We start from the raw sequence: 17936 nt of genomic DNA, 5'->3' as shown, positions 1-17936 counted from the left end.
AGGTGGTTTGTAAGGCAAGGTTGCGGAAGTAATAGCGTTGGAATAGAGTTGCTCGCACAATTTTCTCATAGCTGGATACTCCAACTCTATTTCTGACTCTTCTTCATAGTTTGCTGTAATAATGTTAAAGATTCTTACAGAGGAAGAAGTTACTTCCTTGAAAAGGGAGTTAATAAATTCTTCTGTGGAGTTGAGTCCTTCCAATAGATGCTTATCCTTAGTAGGTCGTCGGGATGGGTAGTCCATTTGACCACCCGATAGGTCAATAGGTTGGAGCTGATTAAAGCTAGTTTCTTCTTCCTGATCCATTGCGAGATAGAAAAATGCTTCATCGGTAGAGCCAGAAAGATCCATCTCCTCGCGTAGTTTTCGATAGTTCAATTTTTTTTTCATAAATATCAGGTGATAATATTTGCTCAATTATTAGTTGAGTAATGCATTCGCCAGGTTGGATGCGTACCTGATAGTCGGAATGATTAAATATAAGAATCATAACTTCTCCTCGATAATCGACATCGATGACTCTGACTCTGACATCTAGGTCCTGCGTCCATGCAACACTGGATCTTGCTGCTATTTTTCCATATGTTCCCCAGGGAAGTTCTAGGCTGAGAGTTGTTGGTATATGACATCGCCCTCTGGGCTCTATAATACATTCTTTGTCAGCGGCAAGGTACCAACAACTCTATGAGTTCTTCTTTGTGGCGTGATGGCGGTATGCGATAGTCTTTTGACCCTAACAGAGGGTCTCTCCTCCCATGTGATATTACCTTCGGGAGGAGTATAGTTGATATAGTAGTCAAATTGGCCACTTGGTTCTCCTAAAGTATCCCAAATTTTTGTATCTTTAATAAGTACCGCTACAATTTGTGAATCACTCCTGATCTCTTCTTCATCGCTAGTCATTTCTTCATCATGTTGGTTATATTGAGGTGGTGCTGTAACATAATTATCGAAACTAATGCTGATAGTGTAATTTAATAAGTTTCGAGATTGTACCTCCGTAGGTATCTTTGGGAATACTATTTATGGTTGCTGGATAATCCAATTGCATCCTTGTGCCTCATTAGAATTATATCATCTTCTAGGGAGGGCTCGTACACCTCGACTTGCTAGGTAATATGTAACATGCTAGACTTGATAGACAAAACCAACATTGAGTGTGTTGGAGAGTCGCCCCATAATTCCCCTTGTAATTAATAAATTGGCCTCCCCATTTTGCCAATTATCATGGCCCCTTATTTGTATTGAGATTTGGATATTCTGATAGAAATCCCTTATTATGGTAATAATATCAGGAATCACATAAATAAGCTGACTGCTAGTAGCCAGATCAATCTCCATGGTGAGAAAAATAGCTTGGTCCCCTTGCCATCGATTATCTCTGAATATCACCAGGGCTAAGGTTCCTTCCTCTCGTTTGTGTAGTATTTGCAGCCTTAATTGCATAAGACCAATATGTATAAACTGCATACCACTTCGTCATCGTTCTTCAAAACTTTCTGGCTGTATTACACTTCTGTCTATCTGCTGGTCATCTATGCAACTTATAGCTTCTTCTGATCTGTGTATGTAGACTCTATGGTCTATATCATCTCTTATAGATCTGTATAGCACTTCTGTCGGTACTAGGTTTACCCTTTCCTTTATTGAAAGCTGAAGTTGGGTTTCTGGATTTACCTGCTGTTCTAGAGTTTGATTATAACGACCTTCAGTGAATCTTCTCATCATTCTTCTTGCGTTAAATAGGCGTCTTTGTCCTTGACAATATCCTCTAATTTGATCTTCAAATAGCGCCTGCTCTTGTGTGTTGTCCTCTCTGAGACTGAAGGTTTTGAGGTCATCATTACCCTTTTAACTTTTCTTTGTTCTTCCTTGAGGATTTTGAAGGGATCTTTGTAAACTTGTAGTTTTCCTTTTCCTTCCTTTGGCCTCTCTTGGGCTCCAAGAGTTAGTCCTTGCAACTTTTCAATTAGTGAGTCTGGAATAACTGTTGTCGCGTTGCTGCTCCCTTTCTTAGTTTATTTAATCACTGTCTTTAGATCACACTGAATGTCCTTCAAGGTTTCGGTAATCTGTACCAAAAGCTGAAGTTATGTATTATTTTGTTTAATAACTGCAGAATTGTCTGAGAAAGCTCCCTGATATTCGCTTGGCTTCGCAAAGCCAATAGCAGGAGATTCAATGGATTCTATTGCTTGAACCGCTTGTTTATAGGTTTGTGTATTTCTTGTGTTGACGTAGTTGCTCATATAATGGTCCACCTTTTAATTCGATGGAGAAGCCTTTCTACCCTTTCTAACTTCTTGTTGAGGTCTTCAGTAAGCTTAAGGGCTTCCTCATCGACGAGCTTTGGCTGGTTAGTAATTTCAGCCACAAGTTCTCTTACTTCCTACTTTGTCAAGGGCTTATTTAAAAAAAAAATAGTTGTGAGATTTTTCAGAACATCCCTTAGCTTGAAAACTTCTCTTTCAAGAACCTGACCCCTTTCTAGGATAGTTTTAAAATTTTTGAGGTTTACTCGGGAGGATAGGCAGGTTCTATCGTATACTACTACTAGGTTGTGAGCTAAATGGTTAAGACTGACTTTGGCAGTGGAAGCAAGGTCAAGGTACTCTAGGTTTGAGGTTCGAGAATGATCATACCATTCTTGGGTAGCCCTTTCCCAGATTTCAGACTTATCCTTACTGCTTAATTCTTCATTAGTTAATTACTCTTCTCGGCTCATCTCCGAGGTTTACTAGACTTACCTTCTACTGCCAGATGTAGTGCCTTTGCCTTTTGCCAATGCAAGTTTATAGTTACGAGGTTTCAAGCAGGTGCGAATGCCTTTAACCCAATTAGGGTTTCTTTAGGAGATAGATACGGTCACCCCTTACCTTTCCCCCCTGAATACCCTGACCTTAGTAACTTAAGCTAGAGTCATATCTTTTAATACAAGCTCTGATACCAAGATTTTTACGTGTAGAATCTAAGCAGAAACTATAGAAAATAAGGAGAAGATATGGAAAAACTCACTGATTTCTTCCGCTATGAAGCATTTGAGCATCATATCTTCCTCCTAGTTATGGGCTCGTGATCAAACTAACCTACAACAAGATCCACGTATCCTAACCTCTCAGACCTTGTGATGGCTTTATCATGAATTATTAAAAACAAACTCTTATTTTTATTATTAATAGTAAAAGAGTATTCTATTTCAAAAAACATTAAAAGGATACCGGTATTTTTTAAAAAATCCATCTTTAAGCAAAAGTGCCCTAAATAATAATTTTAACCACCTACTCTAGTAGTTTAACCAACGATATTTTTTTTAATCAAAATTGCAATAGTTTGTGCCAATATTTAAATAATTTTAATTGATATTAAAATAATTTTAACTATAGTTACTTAGTACAATTTTGAATATAATGTTGTTGTAGTTTGTAGTAACGGTCTAACTCAGATTTTGATAAATGACAAGTAAGTTAAATAAGGTGTTGGTGTGATTTAACCACTTGATTAAGTGTGCATGAGAAGTCCAGATAGGTCAACGGGCTGACTGGATATCTGACAGAAAATCTAGCTAGGTCAACGGGCTGATCAGATAGCTGGTACGAAGTTCAGATAGGTTGACGGGTTGACTAGATATCTGGCAAGAAATTCAGCTAGGTCGACGGATCGATCGAATAGCTGATACGAAGGTCAGATAGGTCGACAGACTAATCGAATATCTAGCAAGAAATCCAGTTAGGTCAACGAGCCGACCAGATAGCTGGAATGAAGTCCAGACAGGTCGACGGGCTAACCGGATGTCTGGCAAACTGGTAAGTTAAGGTAAGTCACTAGAGGAGAGTGACCAAGTGAAGACTTGTCCCGGTTTAAGGGACAATAGATGTCGGTCCAGTTTATGTCAATTTGAAATCCCTAAGCTGAGACCTTTACTAGTTCCTGGTCTTGAGAGGGCAGGAACTAATTACTAGCCTTTATTATTAATTATTGTTTGTCCTAATACTTGTGTTGCAGGTTATTTGGATTAACGTTGTTTTGCAAGACAAAAGGAGAAAAATTACTTTCGAATGAACAGTGCCGAAGGCGCCCTTAAGCAGTGAAGGCACCTTCGTACTGTTTATAAAAGACGCATTCCATGGCTATGAAAGGCGCCTTCTGCAGGATAAATTTTAGCCGAAGTCGTGGATAAGTGTCGAGCTGTTCGAGATCGAATTTGTCTCATTGGAGGCGTCTTCCATGACTATGGAAGGCACCTTCCATGCCTTTTATAAGGCTATCTTGAGAAGACATTAGAACTATACTGAGATACGAGTTACCGCACATCCTTTTGAGCTTTCTATTGCCTCAGGCTTCTGCTACGACTCTGCTGCAAAGCTGCTGCGCACGACAATTACTCTGAGAACTTCCGATCGTAGCCGGTAGATCGACACCGACACACGAGTGCTCCTACTTCTATTTTTAAAAGTGTTGGTAACATTTCATTTGTGTACTTGATTACTGCTTTAAAAAGGGAAGTGTCAACTGTTATACTATCCCTATTCTTGTACCCGATTCCCTTTTCCGGAGGTACCGGAAGAGGTTTTAGTGTATTACCCATCGATAGGTCCGTTCTTCTGGAGATACAGGAAGAGGTTTTTAGTGGATTACCTATCGATAAGTCTGCAGGATCTGAGTCTTAGAGTAGGAGTCGCCGAATACTCCGAACCAAATAAAATCGCTTGTATACTATGGTATTTGTCTGTTTTTTTATTCTTTTCCGCTGTGTACTCATAATTTTAAAATTGACAAAATGCGATTTTAAAAATTATGTAATTTATCCCCCTTTCACATGCGATCGATCCAACATATGCTAAAATAGGTTTAACAAAAAAAAATATTACAAATTCTAATAACGCTAGAAGATAAGCATTATTGAGAGTCAAAATAGGTAGTTTTTTTGGTAATAAGAAAAATAAAGTACCTTTTGATTTTTTTTTCACCTTGGACTTCATTAATAATATTTATAAATTATATTTGTCAATATTTTTTTATTAAAATAAATAATTATAGTTAAAAAATGATTACACTCGTACACACGCTCATCACAATCTGTAAAAAAATAAACAAGTATAATATCAAAATGGATAAATGAATTTAAATATTAAATAATACTTTAATTCTAATAATAAAATTCAAATTAAACAAAGCGCCTAAAGCTTAAAAACGAATAAATTGAGCTTCAACAACTATTTTAACAACTTGGTTAATCGAATAGTTTATCAAATAATCCTAATCCTAATCCATAAAATTCCAATACGGGAAAGCATGCTCGGGCCGCCGGTTGACTCCGAGACGACTGACGTCATGGTGATCGATCCCTGCCGTCCAACACGACACGCGGCTCAACAACAGGCGCAGGAGAAGCGCGGTTGACTCGTTCCGTGAGAATGCCACGTCGTAGAGAGTTGTGCCACGTCATCGTTGTCGCCGAGGCGAAAGGCGGGGAGAGCGAGAGCCCGTCAGGCAGCGCAGCGAACCTGTCGTAGCAGACGGGGACCACTGCTCACTGTTTGAGCTATTCTACACGGCTGCCCACCTCGCTTATAATTGGTCAATTTGGAATAGCTAGCTGATTGGCAGCGGGCCGGCGGACGCGTAGTCGGCCGAGGTGAGAAAGTGTGTAGAAAAGGGGGTTTGGTATCCGAGTTAGTTTTGAGTTTTTGCCTTCCTTTTTTACTTCCGCTAACTCGAAAGAGAGAGCGAGGGATTTGGGCGGCGATGGGGAGCGGCGCCTCACGTCATCGTCTTCTCCGCTGCCTACGCCCCTCCGGCGCCGGAGATGAAGCCGGTGACGGCGATGGGGGCCAACCGATCTGTGATCTCGGGCCACTTGATGAGGCCCTGGGCCACTCCTTCTGCTATCTCCGCTCGTCCTCCCCCGTCCACTCCAGATCCTCCTCCCTTTCGTCCGGAGATGGAGGCGGATGTGTGGTGGGTGGTGGAGGGGAGATTGCTTTCAAGACCATCTCCGGTGCGTCCGTCTCCGCCAACTCGTCCGCGCCTCTTCCTTTGTACGACCCTGCTGGCCGCCCTAGAGCTGCTGGTTTCCGGAGCTCTTCGTCCTTCTCGGCCATTCCGCTCCAGATATCCGCCGCTGCGGCGGCCTCCGGGCCGCTCGATCGCGGGTTCTTTCTCTCCGGCCCGATCGAGCGGGGGGCGCTCTCTGGCCCCCTTGAGCCTGTGGCCTTCTCTGGTCCCCTCGGGAAGAAGAAGAAGCGTCGCGGCATCGCCGGTAGGCTCCGGAATCCGATGCTCCTGCGACGGAGCATATCGGAGAAGAATCGTCCGTGGGTCTTTCCCCTCCGGAGCTTCCCCGCTCGGCAAGGCGATCAGGAAGTCATTCCCTCTGCGTCCATCACCGAGGAGAACGTGCAGTGGGCTCACGGGAAAGCCGGGGAAGACCGGGTCCACGTGGTCGTCTCCGAGGAGCAGCGGTGGCTCTTCGTCGGGATCTACGATGGGTTCAATGGACCAGAAGCTCCAGAATTCCTAGTTGGACATCTTTACCCTGCGGTTTTGAGCGAGCTCCGCGGGCTTTTCTGGGAAGAAGTCGGAGAGGGCACACACGAGGATGCAGATTTAGATGTAGGGAACGAGAAAATGGTCGCCTTTCAAGAGGACTCCAGGGTTGGAAAGCGGCTCTGGGAGTTGCTTGCCGAGGGCGATGGTGAACTTGCCATCTCTGCAGGGTCTGGTGGGTTCGCTTTCACTTTGTCGAAGATGAGGTATGGGGTCAGTAGCTGGCGGAAGGATGGCCGGAGGATGTGGTTTCCCAAGTGGAGATACGATTCCGAGGAAAAGGTCAAAGAGATCAAAGAAGTCACCACGACCTGTAGACGCAGGAAGAGGAAGAAGGGTCCTGTGCCTGACCATGGATTGGTTTTGGCAGCGCTTGCACGGGCATTGGACACCACAGAGCACGAGTACTTGGAGATGGCGAATAAGGTGATGGACTGCAACCCTGAGCTGGCCCTGATGGGATCCTGCCTACTGGTTGTCTTGATGAGGGATGAAGATGTCTATGTGATGAATGTAGGAGACAGCCGAGCAATTGTGGCACAGTATAGACCAAAAGGAAACGCCAATGTGAGGGTTGGAGGAAATGGAGAGAGTTTGGAAATTGAAGGATCCAATCAAGAATTGGTATTGGGAGCATTGCAGCTATCAGTTGATCACAGCACGAGCATCCAGGAAGTAAGTTTGTATCCAAGAATTGTGCATTTAATTTAAGGATTTGCTCAATCGGCTGGCTCAAATTTTTTCATTCTATAATATGGCGAATAAGGTGTTTTGAGTGGGGCCTTTATTTACTTTTCCCTGTTAGGTAATGAAAATTCATGAACAAGTTAGCTTCTGATTTTATTTCTTTCATATCAGGTTTCACAGAGAAATGAATTATTGAATATCTATATAGAGGATTTCCACTAACTAATCTAACGGTGTATTTGCTAGCTTTTCTTTGCTTATAGTTTGGTTTTACTGGATAGAAGTTCTCTACTGGATCTATCTTTGCTCGTGACATGTTCTTGAGAAGTTGTCTCTTTTCTCTTAAATGGGTTTTTGTTTCTACAGGAAGTACTTAGAATAAGACAAGAACATCCAGATGACAATAAATGCATAGTAAATGGCAGAGTAAAAGGAAAACTGAAAGTCACAAGAGCTTTTGGGGCTGGTTTTCTCAAACAGGTACTGTTCTTTCCATTAAGCTGTATCCGTTATCCGCGCGGCCACGCCAAGTTGTCTTCCTAGATGTTCCCATGTAATAATGAAAAAAGAAATATATTCTAAGTTTCTTGCTAGAAAAAAAGCCTTTCCTGTATTGATCAGAAGTTCTTTACATTTTCACTCTGCTTTTTTCACAGCCCAAGTGGAATGATGCATTGTTGGAAATGTTCCGGAATGACTATGTGGGCACTGCACCATATATATCTTGTACACCTTCACTTTGCCACTATAAGCTGGGAGCAAATGATCAGTTCCTTGTTCTCTCTTCTGATGGTCTGTACCAATATCTGAGCAATGAAGAGGTTGTCTTACATGTACAAAGTTTCATGGAAAGGTTTCCAGATGGAGATCCTGCCCAAAGTTTGATAGAGGAACTTCTCTTCCGTGCTGCCAAAGAAGCTGGTAATGAATTGTCTCCATTCTTATTTTTCTCAGTGTCACTCATAGAAGTGTCAATACTAGATCCTTTCTGCTAATACAAATTCTCATTGATTTTTGATGTTGTCTCAGTTAGTCAGCTTCTATTGAATGCATTAGCATTGATTGTATGAATCACTAGTTTTAAACATAATGACAGATGTAACTTACATCCTAGTTTACACAGTTAAACATCATATGATTTACCTTGTTCTTTTTATGCAAAGTGAATGTTGTTATTCTTAATTAGCTGTTCTCTGGTCTAGTTCAGATGTCGTTTTGATCATGGGACTAAGAGACCAAAACTTTATTAAAGAAGATCATTTAAAATTAACTCATCATTATTATTTTCCTAAAATAAAACCTAGGTGCATTGAATGCTTAGTCGTCAAAGTGTCAATTAACTAAGTGCAAAGATTTTATCAAGTCAGAAATATGTACATATTAAAAAAGAACATGGAACATTAATTAGAATGATAATGATGCATAACTGTGTCTATCAAAAATGTATATATTAAATAATTCAACCTAAGCTATTCATCATCTCATATACAAAAAGTTACATGTGATTTTCAAATATCATTGTAAGCAGTTCATAAAATAACGCATGTTGAGAGGAGATCTGTGAAAGAAATGGTGTAAGGTTAAATCTCATGGGTTTGATTTATTTGTTGAAACATACCTGATTAAATATTCTTATTGAAGGATTAGATTTGGATTTTGGACTTAACCTTCTTAGATTTCATATCCCATCTACATGGTTATGCAGCTCCCAAATATGGCCGGAGTAAGGATGCTGATTATAATACATGGAATCCTGCCCATTCGCTTATGTGCTGCTTTTTTGAACAGTGGAACTACAAATAATGAAAAAAAACCATAAATTCTCCAATTTAAGAAAAACAATTTAATGCAGAATGCTTTCCTGCTGAACTAGATTTACTTGTGTGTGACGCGTTTTGCTTGCAGGTTTGGACTTCCATGAACTGTTGGACATACCTCAGGGAGATCGCAGAAAATACCACGATGATGTTACAGTAATGGTTATATCTCTTGAAGTTGATGGTAGAATATGGAAGTCATCTGGAAAATGTGTGAAATGCTGAGGGCCTGGATAGCTTTTACCATATGCCGCCACCTGCTCTCTGCAACAGTGCATTCATGCTCACAGAAGCTTAAGCCAAGAACATGTCGGGCTATCTGCAACATGATCTCGAGACAAGCCATGTTGAAGGGCAACGTCAAATGTCTCTGCCTGTGATATCGTCTCAGTGTGCTGAACAAGAGCTGGTTTGGGCTTAGAAAGAGGCAAAAGGAAGCTTCATGTTTAGTAACTGCTTCCACTTGGTTTGAGGTTCACGATCAAGAAATTTGAAGTTGGAATGCATTCAAGTTTTTCGGAATGAAATAACCTGCAATGTTTTCAGCAAGTCATATTCCACCTAGTTGGATTTTTTTTTTTTTTTTTTTGGGGGGCAGAGTTGGATCACCTTTTACACTGATTGCAAGCATGCATTCCCTCTCGCAGAATCAAGCTGCATCAAGAAAGCACTGCAAGATAAGAAAATTTTGATCCAGACTAATTTTCCAGCTTCCTGTCTTATCTTGTAGATTATAACCAAATTTATTTTGCACTCTGACTCTTTCCAGACATAAGATGTAGTGTAGAACTTCATCCAGTTAATTTTCACAGATTTACTACCTCAAATATTCTGAAATTGTCTTGTTGAATTTCTAAGATCTGACTTTCCTTTGACAAGCTTATCAAATAGGAAATCATGATGCCTGACATTTTTTAAGTTTGAAAATAAGATAGTAGTGTTCTTTCTGAGGACATCATGATTGAATTGATTGATTGGGTTTAGATGACAACATGAAGTTTATTAGCTCCTTGCTAATGTAATATATTATTCACAAGAATAGTCAAAAGATTGATCATTAATGAGGTAGGCGCACTTCAAATTTAGTTTTGTCTGCGCACCTGAGTTTTATTCTTCTTAAAAGATTACGTGATTCCAATTTTACCTTGACAACTATTAATTTTTCCTCAACTTTTTCCTCTGTCGTTTGCCTACAACATTTAATCTTTTTTATTCTTTCCTCTCTCCTAATTTTTCTCCTTTCTCTTTCTTTTAAAATTATTTAAACTTTAATGGGCAATCTAAATATGTTTATTTTTATTTTATTTAAAACTTTAATAAAAAAATTAAAAAACTTAAAAGAAAATTAATAGAACATCAAAAATATTTTTCTATTTTTTATATCTAATTATAAAAGAATAATAAAATAAAATAAATAAAATTGATTTTATTAATAAAAGTAATAAAAAAATTGAAATAAAAATTACTTTGGCGATGGTCTTTAGAAATTAGCACAAACTTAAATATCAACATCGTTGTGGTATTGATTTCTGAATACCAGTACCATAATATAATGAAAGTTTTAAATTATTTTGATCATTATTGAGAGGACCCTAAAATAGTAAACAAGAGAATATTTAGACTTGGGTTCACCTAATAAAACATAGGAATTAGAACGAGTATGATCAGAACTATCTACATCCATCAAAAGATTTTGATCAAAATTAATTGATAGACCCATAAGACTTGGATTTATGAAAACTTGAAATGAAATGGAAGAGATGAATATGTAGAAGGGAGATATGCTAAGAAATCCTTATTTGAGTCTTCTATGCGAGTTTTAATTGGCATAAAGTCTAAATTTTTTTAAATATTCTGAGTAATATTGAGAATCTTTTAGAATGATAATGGATGTCATCCTTGAACTCTAGGTATGATAAAAATTTATATGAATTAGAATGAGTTTCATCAAATTTTTCTAGATTTATAGATGATTTTTAAAAAAGAGAAGAGAAAAGGAAAAACCACGGGTTAAAAAGGTAAAATTGAAATTAAATGTGTGATATATAAAACTTAGATGAAATGCGTCCTCTGAAAATTTAAGAGAAACATAAATTACATCCAAGTGGAAATAAACATAATAAATTATGTAAAATATTTGTGATGCTCGAATGATCTTAAAAAAACTCGTCCAATAAGTTGAATTGCTGGCAACCAATGACTCGGCCCCACACTGCACTGGAATGATTGCACAAGTTTCCTTAATGAAGAAAAGGAACCTTGCAGACTCCTCCATTCACTGTTGCTGAGATATGTGCCAACTCCTTGTCTATATCTACCACCCACCCTCTCAGCCAAATATATTTATTAATCACAATATTTGCTCTAATCCCCCCACATTATCTATTTTTTTTTTTCATTTGCCTACTGAAGTCTAAAGATATATTTGCTCCTAGGTCTGAGATGAGTTGGCCTCAAACAAGTTTAGTTTAGTATGCGATTTGATAAAATTTATTTATGTTCATTCCATAATAAAAAATATAATTGAACAAGAGGATCAGAGTTCCCTTGGTTGTGATGCGTCCTCAGAGTTCCCTTGGTTGTGATGCAATACTAAAGAGGATGAATATTTTAAAAGTCCACTTCTAAATATGAATAAGTTGTGTTTTGGATTTATCCGATAGTTTACCTTCGGAATTAATCGGATAAAATTTGGACATGTGAATTATATATATAAAAAATAATATATTAGTTTGAGCACTAGTAAATTTGGTGAACAAGCATGTGTAAAATTTAATTATAGATTTATTTCTTAATTTTTTATTAGATAGTAATTTATAATTTTTTATAATTTTAAATTAAAAATAATAAATAAATAAATTTTATGAATTAAATAAATATTCGACTTAATTTATAAGAACAATAAAAGTTGTTAATAATTTTAATAAATAAGATTTAAATCCTTCGATAAGTAAATAAAATATATTTGAACGCAACTAAACTCGATTTTGACATGGTCTAATCTCCTAGAGGAAGCATTTTAATATTATATTATAAGAAATTATAATTTTATTTCTTTCTATTATATTATTAAATCATAATAATAATAATTTTTTCATCAAAATAATTAACTTTGAAAACTAAAATTCAAATCCAAATATCTCAAATCATACCTTTTGTTCTATAAACTTAGAGTGTTGAGTCGACCATTTTCATTTCTAACATAACAAAAAAACAACAACATAAATAAATAAATAAATAAATAAAACATCTTTTCATCTTAATGATAAACATGAACGAAGGTATCCAAATGGAAGTTTAGTACAAAAATTTGACACTCAATTGAAGGACAGTGATTTGTGTACTAATTTTCAAATAATTGTACGACATTAAAAATTCGAGTCAAACCCATCAAATATTGACTTGGTGAACTTGAAAAAACTCATTGCATCCAAAGTTAATTAATTCAAATTCCAAGTCAAACTTATTTCTCCTTCCATATATTTTTATTTATTTCCTTTCAACTATGTGAATTATGCCATAAGAAGTAAGACTTTTTGGTGTATTTTTTTTTAAAAAAAGAGAAATCTAGATAAGTGTTGATAAAATTGAAAAAATAAGTATAAATATGTGAATAAACTTAAAAATTTATAGAAAGTCAAACAAGAGTTACTAAAGTTTAAATGGAGTATTATATTTAAAATGCCCTCTAAGATTTAATATATTTTTTAAAAATGTTTAAAATTTTTTATTAATGCTGAAATGCTCTATAGACTATAGTGCTTTTTTTTTTTTTTTGTATTATTAAAATATTTTGGGTCTATTAGATTGGTGATTTGGACAATAATTTAGGAAAGTAAAATAAATATTTCAACTGAGATATTTTCATAGTAAAATATAAATAGAGAGTGTAAACGTTGGTGTTTTAAAATTACATTTTAAATTTTCAAGAATAATTTAAAATAGTTTATTAAAAAATACCTTTAAATATGGGGAAAATTTAAATCAAAACTACTCCTACTTAATTAAAATTATCACACGTAAAGTATTATTATATTAAAATATTAGTTCTCAATTTCGTCAAAATTACTTTAACTTAATCAAATAGCTTAAATGTTTTGATCAAAGCTGTTATATAACTTCATTCCAAATTATTACAATTTATTTCAATTTTGGCCAAAATAGTTATAAGTAATATAGTCAATTCTTTTTCTAGACACTATTATTAGTTATAATAATTTTGAATAATGTTGCTATTATTTAGTAATTTTGGTCAAAACTATTATAATAATATTAAAATAATAGGATTTTCAAGATGAAAAATAAAATATATTTTTAAATTGAGACATCCCTTAAAATTTTATTAAAGTTAAAAAACTTTAAGATTTTATTAAAATATTTTATATTCCCGGTTAAAATACTTATTTTATCCTTTATGACTATTACTTATCTAATAAAAAAAATTTAGAGGCAATTTTGATATTAATAAAACTCGAAGGAAATTTTTAGAAAGGATAGTAAAAATTAAGAGCATTTAAAAAAAATTTCCCTTGGTAGAAATAAATGTAGCAAGGCATTTAAAATAATTCAAAATAAATCATGATAGAAGTTGAAAATAACACCCTCTATGTTCCTCCAAATTCAATGACAAGGTGACAAAAGATGAATACGTTCGTCTCTAATGTCCCTACCAATTCGTCCCATGACTAACACGGAGGAGGTAAATCACGAACGACTATTAACCTTTGAAATAATGACTAGTATATAAGAAAAACATTTATCTTAATTTTATCGAGATTCGAATCTCATACTTTATGATGACAACACCTTATGCGCTAACAACTAGACCGATCAACGGGAGTCCAGATTCAGTGACATGGAATAAGAGAAGGGATTTAATCGCCGGCAATATAAAGCCAAATAATTCTAGAAGGAGGAGGAGGGAGAGGAGAGAACCTGGAGAAGTGCTCATTCTTCTCTCGTTTCTCGAGGAGCAACAATGGCGAATCCGAGCGTCCTTGAAGCCGTCGAGGAGATCATGAGGATCTACCGGTCTCTTCCGCCGCGGCCCTCCATCGAGGAAGTGGAGGCCGCTGTGGCCGTCATCAAGTCCGCGGACGCCGAGGAGGAGGCGAGGATGAGGGAGATTGGACGGATCCAGAAGCCCCCCGACGTCCCCGACGAGCTCTTCCTCGTCCTGCAGGAGGCGAGGAAGAACCAGGCGCTGTTGCAGGGTCGGGAGCAGCGGAGGGACGCCATGGCCGTGGTGGACTTGGACAGGAGGTTCCAGGTCTTCGATGAGCTGGTGCAGAGAGCCTCCAAGGTGGTGTCTCCGGAGGATGGCGGCGAAAGGGGAGCTGAGGAGGTGGGATTCAAGCCTGGGTTTGATGTGGCAGGGCCCAGATTTGGGAGGAGTTTGAGCTTGATCGGCAAGGAGAAGGATGGCAAGTTGGGGGGTACCGATTTCTCCAATGGGCCGGCTTATCCCTTCAACTCTGAACTGCCTTCCGGTCAGATCTCTTTTCCCCCAATTTCACTGCTCTTTTCTTACTTATTTTCCTTCGATCCGTCTCGTCTTTGTGCTCAAGTAGATTATCTGACTATTCGATTACTAAGGAGTGAAGAGCTCTCAGTAAAAACCCTAATTTTGCAACCTATAAGATCAAGTTCAGATTTGGCAAAAGGCTTATTGATAGATAATCAACACCTCTTTTCACTTATCATATTCATGAATTCAACCATATACTCTTGGATTGTGATTTCATCATTTGATAATTTCTAGGTCGTCCATCAGTATGACAAAAAAAAAAAAAAAAGGTTAAGACCATATGGATTTCCTCTTCTACATTACTTATTTCCTTGCGTAGCAGAATCAGAAACCTGAATTTTAGGGATCTTGAAGAACAAGAAGACTAAATGATGCTTGAACAATTCGTTTTCTGGTTCATATGGATCTCAGAAAAATAATTAAAATGCCTCTTTGGTGTATTTCTTCAGGCCAACTTTGACTTGCCAATCTTTGATGTGATCAAAGACAATTTTTTTTTTTCTTAATCAGCAAATTCCTAAACCCTTGTTTGTCACACTTAAAGTAGACAATGACCCATTCTTTTTATATTTCTCTGCATAATTCACACCCATGTTTTTCTTTTTCTACTTACATATGCAGTTAGAAAACCTTGATCGCCGTCCTAATTAGTAGGTTATAAGTTGTTAGTGCTAACTTAGTGAGTTGTTTTGCAAGTGATAAATACTTTAGATATCCCACATGCCATATGATGACGAGTTGATCATATACCACCGCTTGCATACGCTTTTGGAAACCTTGATATACGTCTGAGAAAATAACATCGCTTTACATGTTTCCCACTGTTAGTTGTTTCACACTTTATTATATTTCAGCTGATAGTCTATTTGAATCGAGTAATCATTTTCCTGTCTTATGGTGCATATAGCTGCTGGTGACCCATCTAAGTTGAGCCTAATCCAAGTGGCAAGCATAATTGAGAGTTCAGCAAAGAATGGAATTGGAGTTATTGACCTTCAAGGGAAGTTGTTGGACCAGATTGAATGGCTTCCAGTATCACTTGGAAAACTTCAAGAAGTCACTGAGCTAAACTTGTCTGAGAATCGAATCATCACGCTTCCACCATCGGTTGGCAGCCTAAAGGCTTTGACAAAGCTTGATGTGCACTCCAACCAGCTGAGCAGCCTGCCTGACTCATTTGCAGAACTATCCAACTTAGTCGATCTTGATTTGCATGCAAACAGACTAAAATCTCTACCGTCATCGATTGGAAATCTTACGAATTTAGCCAACCTTGATATTAGTTCAAATGAGTTGTCTAGTCTTCCAGACACTTTAGGCAATCTCACAAATTTGCAAAGGTTGAATGTTGAGACCAATAATCTCGAAGAACTTCCTTACACGATTGGATCATGCACTGCACTGGTTGAGCTGCGGGTGGATTTCAATCAGCTGAAAGCACTACCTGAAGCAGTCGGAAAGCTCGAAAACATGGAAATCCTCACATTACACTACAATAGAGTAAAATCCTTGCCTACGACTATGGCTTCACTGACTAAACTAAAAGAGCTTGACGTGAGCTTCAATGAGCTCGAGTCTATTCCCGAGAGCCTATGCTTTGCCACTAGTCTAGTAAAGTTGGATGTTGGAAGAAACTTTGCAGATTTGAGGGCATTACCAAGATCAATTGGGAACCTAGAGATGCTGGAAGAATTAGACATAAGCAGCAACCAGATAAGAGTGTTGCCCGACTCCTTCAGGCTTTTGTCAAAGCTGAGAGTGTTCAATGCAGACGAGACTCCACTGGAGATACCACCAAGAAATGTCGTAAAGCTGGGAGCACAGGTATAGCAGTCTAGTGAATTTGCCTGCAAGGCAACTCTCAAACAAAACTTTGTATTTTTCTCTATGGCAGGCTGTGGTGCAGTACATGGCTGATTTGGTCGAGGGGAAGACTAACAGCATCCAACAGACTGAACCAGTTAGGCAGAGACGTGGCCTATGTTTTTGTCTGTGCTCGCTGTTCCAATCTCGGAAGAAGAGTGGCAAGGAAAGCACAGTCTCGTGAGGGCAAAATTCCACATTCAGAAACTTGGATTCTGAAACTGTAAGATTCTTTTCCTCACCTGTTTTTCCATAAAGCAAGAGCAGAACTTAAATGGATACTATTAGGGGTTTCGATTGTGTTGCAGGTTTTCTCAAATTTGATATCTGGATTGGATCTTTGAGCTTTCATGTTATTATATAGTTGGATTCATCTCTACAGCTCAGGAACATTTTCTGGATGGCATCAGGTTCTCAAATATAATCCAAGAAGATTGCACAGCCAGGTCAGCCAAAAATTGTAAAAAAAATAAAAAAAAAAAAATACAAGAGAATGATTTAATTGGATCAAGATCTGAATTGAGAGAAACAGGAAGAAGAACAATAAAATAAAAAATAGAGGATTTGTTAGCTTCCTGTAGGGACTAAGAACAGTGAGTATTATTAATCATGTAAAGCCATTATTTGATGATGAACACCTTTAACTTTTCTTTTGGTTGTTGTATTATATATCCAGACAATGAGATTTTTTTTTTTTTTTAAAATTTGTCTTGGTAGGTCACCAAGATTCTTATACATATTTTGGATGGTGGTCATTGTCATGTTTTGTCATCTTGTAATAAAACAAGTTCTTATTAATCTAATTATTTCTTTTTAAATTCTATAAAATATTCATGCTGAAATTGCAGACCACAAATGAGAACAAAGATTGAAGAAACCAAGTTTACAAATGTTGTTATTATATTCTTTTAGCACCAGAGCATTCTAATTCAATTTGCTTTGTATAACTTCACCAAGGGAATCCAATTCAATCTTGTTATGTCTTTGTAAAGAAGCCTTCTCTTATGGTAAACCTAAGAGGCTGCTAGAGTCGCTACTTGTTAACAACTATCGAAAAGCAAGGGTCATCGGTTTGGCATCAGTTTTGTGTCGGTGATCTCGTACCTAGTATCGGTGGCCGAGTGCGGCAATATGAGACAAGGATATGCAACTTGAAGATGCTGAACAAAGCGTGAATCAAGTTTGCACGAATACAAGGGTCGTGTAGCTTGCCACCGAAAAAACATAGATGAGAATTACATACTAGGAAACCCACTTGAATTATTGGTTCGAAACCAATTAATTTTCCAATGGATACTAGGAATTTATGGGGTTCTCCTTGTGTCATCCTTAAACATAATCTTGTTATGTTACAACCATGGAGTACACACTTAAGTGTGCTCGATCGTTGTGAAGACAAATGGTTTCAAATCGAGTTTGTAACCTTCTAAAGAAAGCGTAAATACAATCTTCAACTTTATGTCTGACGCTTAAGGCAATGCGAAACCCACATG

General features: G+C 37.4%; 2 protein-coding genes across 2 annotated transcripts; both read left to right on the top strand.

Moving 5' to 3' along the window:
• The first annotated feature begins 5696 nt into the window (after window positions 1-5696).
• Window positions 5697-9466, top strand: LOC122001621 (probable protein phosphatase 2C 26). The gene is made up of 4 exons (XM_042556471.1): window positions 5697-7224; window positions 7603-7716; window positions 7893-8157; window positions 9142-9466. Exons 1-4 carry the CDS (start codon window positions 5749-5751, stop codon window positions 9276-9278), a joined length of 1992 nt encoding a protein of 663 aa, XP_042412405.1. The 5' UTR covers window positions 5697-5748; the 3' UTR covers window positions 9279-9466.
• Window positions 9467-13945: 4479 nt separating this feature from the next.
• On the top strand, window positions 13946-17264 carry LOC122001620 (plant intracellular Ras-group-related LRR protein 5-like). The gene is made up of 4 exons (XM_042556470.1): window positions 13946-14542; window positions 15488-16404; window positions 16475-16666; window positions 16752-17264. The coding sequence occupies exons 1-3, from the start codon at window positions 14032-14034 to the stop codon at window positions 16625-16627; spliced, it is 1581 nt and encodes a 526-aa protein (XP_042412404.1). The 5' UTR covers window positions 13946-14031; the 3' UTR covers window positions 16628-16666; window positions 16752-17264.
• Window positions 17265-17936: the final 672 nt, after the last annotated feature.

Source organism: Zingiber officinale, chromosome 7A (assembly GCF_018446385.1).
Source record: "Zingiber officinale cultivar Zhangliang chromosome 7A, Zo_v1.1, whole genome shotgun sequence".
NCBI lineage: Eukaryota > Viridiplantae > Streptophyta > Magnoliopsida > Zingiberales > Zingiberaceae > Zingiber > Zingiber officinale.
Note: the sequence above shows the minus strand (reverse complement) of the source record. Positions and strands in the feature narration are given on the sequence as shown.

Excerpts from the sequence above, each read along its gene's own strand:
- LOC122001620 (XM_042556470.1), top strand. The coding sequence starts at position 14,032 with ATGGCGAATCCGAGCGTCCTTGAAGCCGTCGAGGAGATCATGAGGATC. Across the intron at positions 14,543-15,487 it reads CAACTCTGAACTGCCTTCCG|CTGCTGGTGACCCATCTAAG; the intron begins GTCAGATCTCTT and ends TGGTGCATATAG. Across the intron at positions 16,405-16,474 it reads TCGTAAAGCTGGGAGCACAG|GCTGTGGTGCAGTACATGGC; the intron begins GTATAGCAGTCT and ends TCTCTATGGCAG.
- LOC122001621 (XM_042556471.1), top strand. The coding sequence starts at position 5,749 with ATGGGGAGCGGCGCCTCACGTCATCGTCTTCTCCGCTGCCTACGCCCC. Across the intron at positions 7,225-7,602 it reads ACAGCACGAGCATCCAGGAA|GAAGTACTTAGAATAAGACA; the intron begins GTAAGTTTGTAT and ends TTGTTTCTACAG. Across the intron at positions 8,158-9,141 it reads CCGTGCTGCCAAAGAAGCTG|GTTTGGACTTCCATGAACTG; the intron begins GTAATGAATTGT and ends TTTTGCTTGCAG.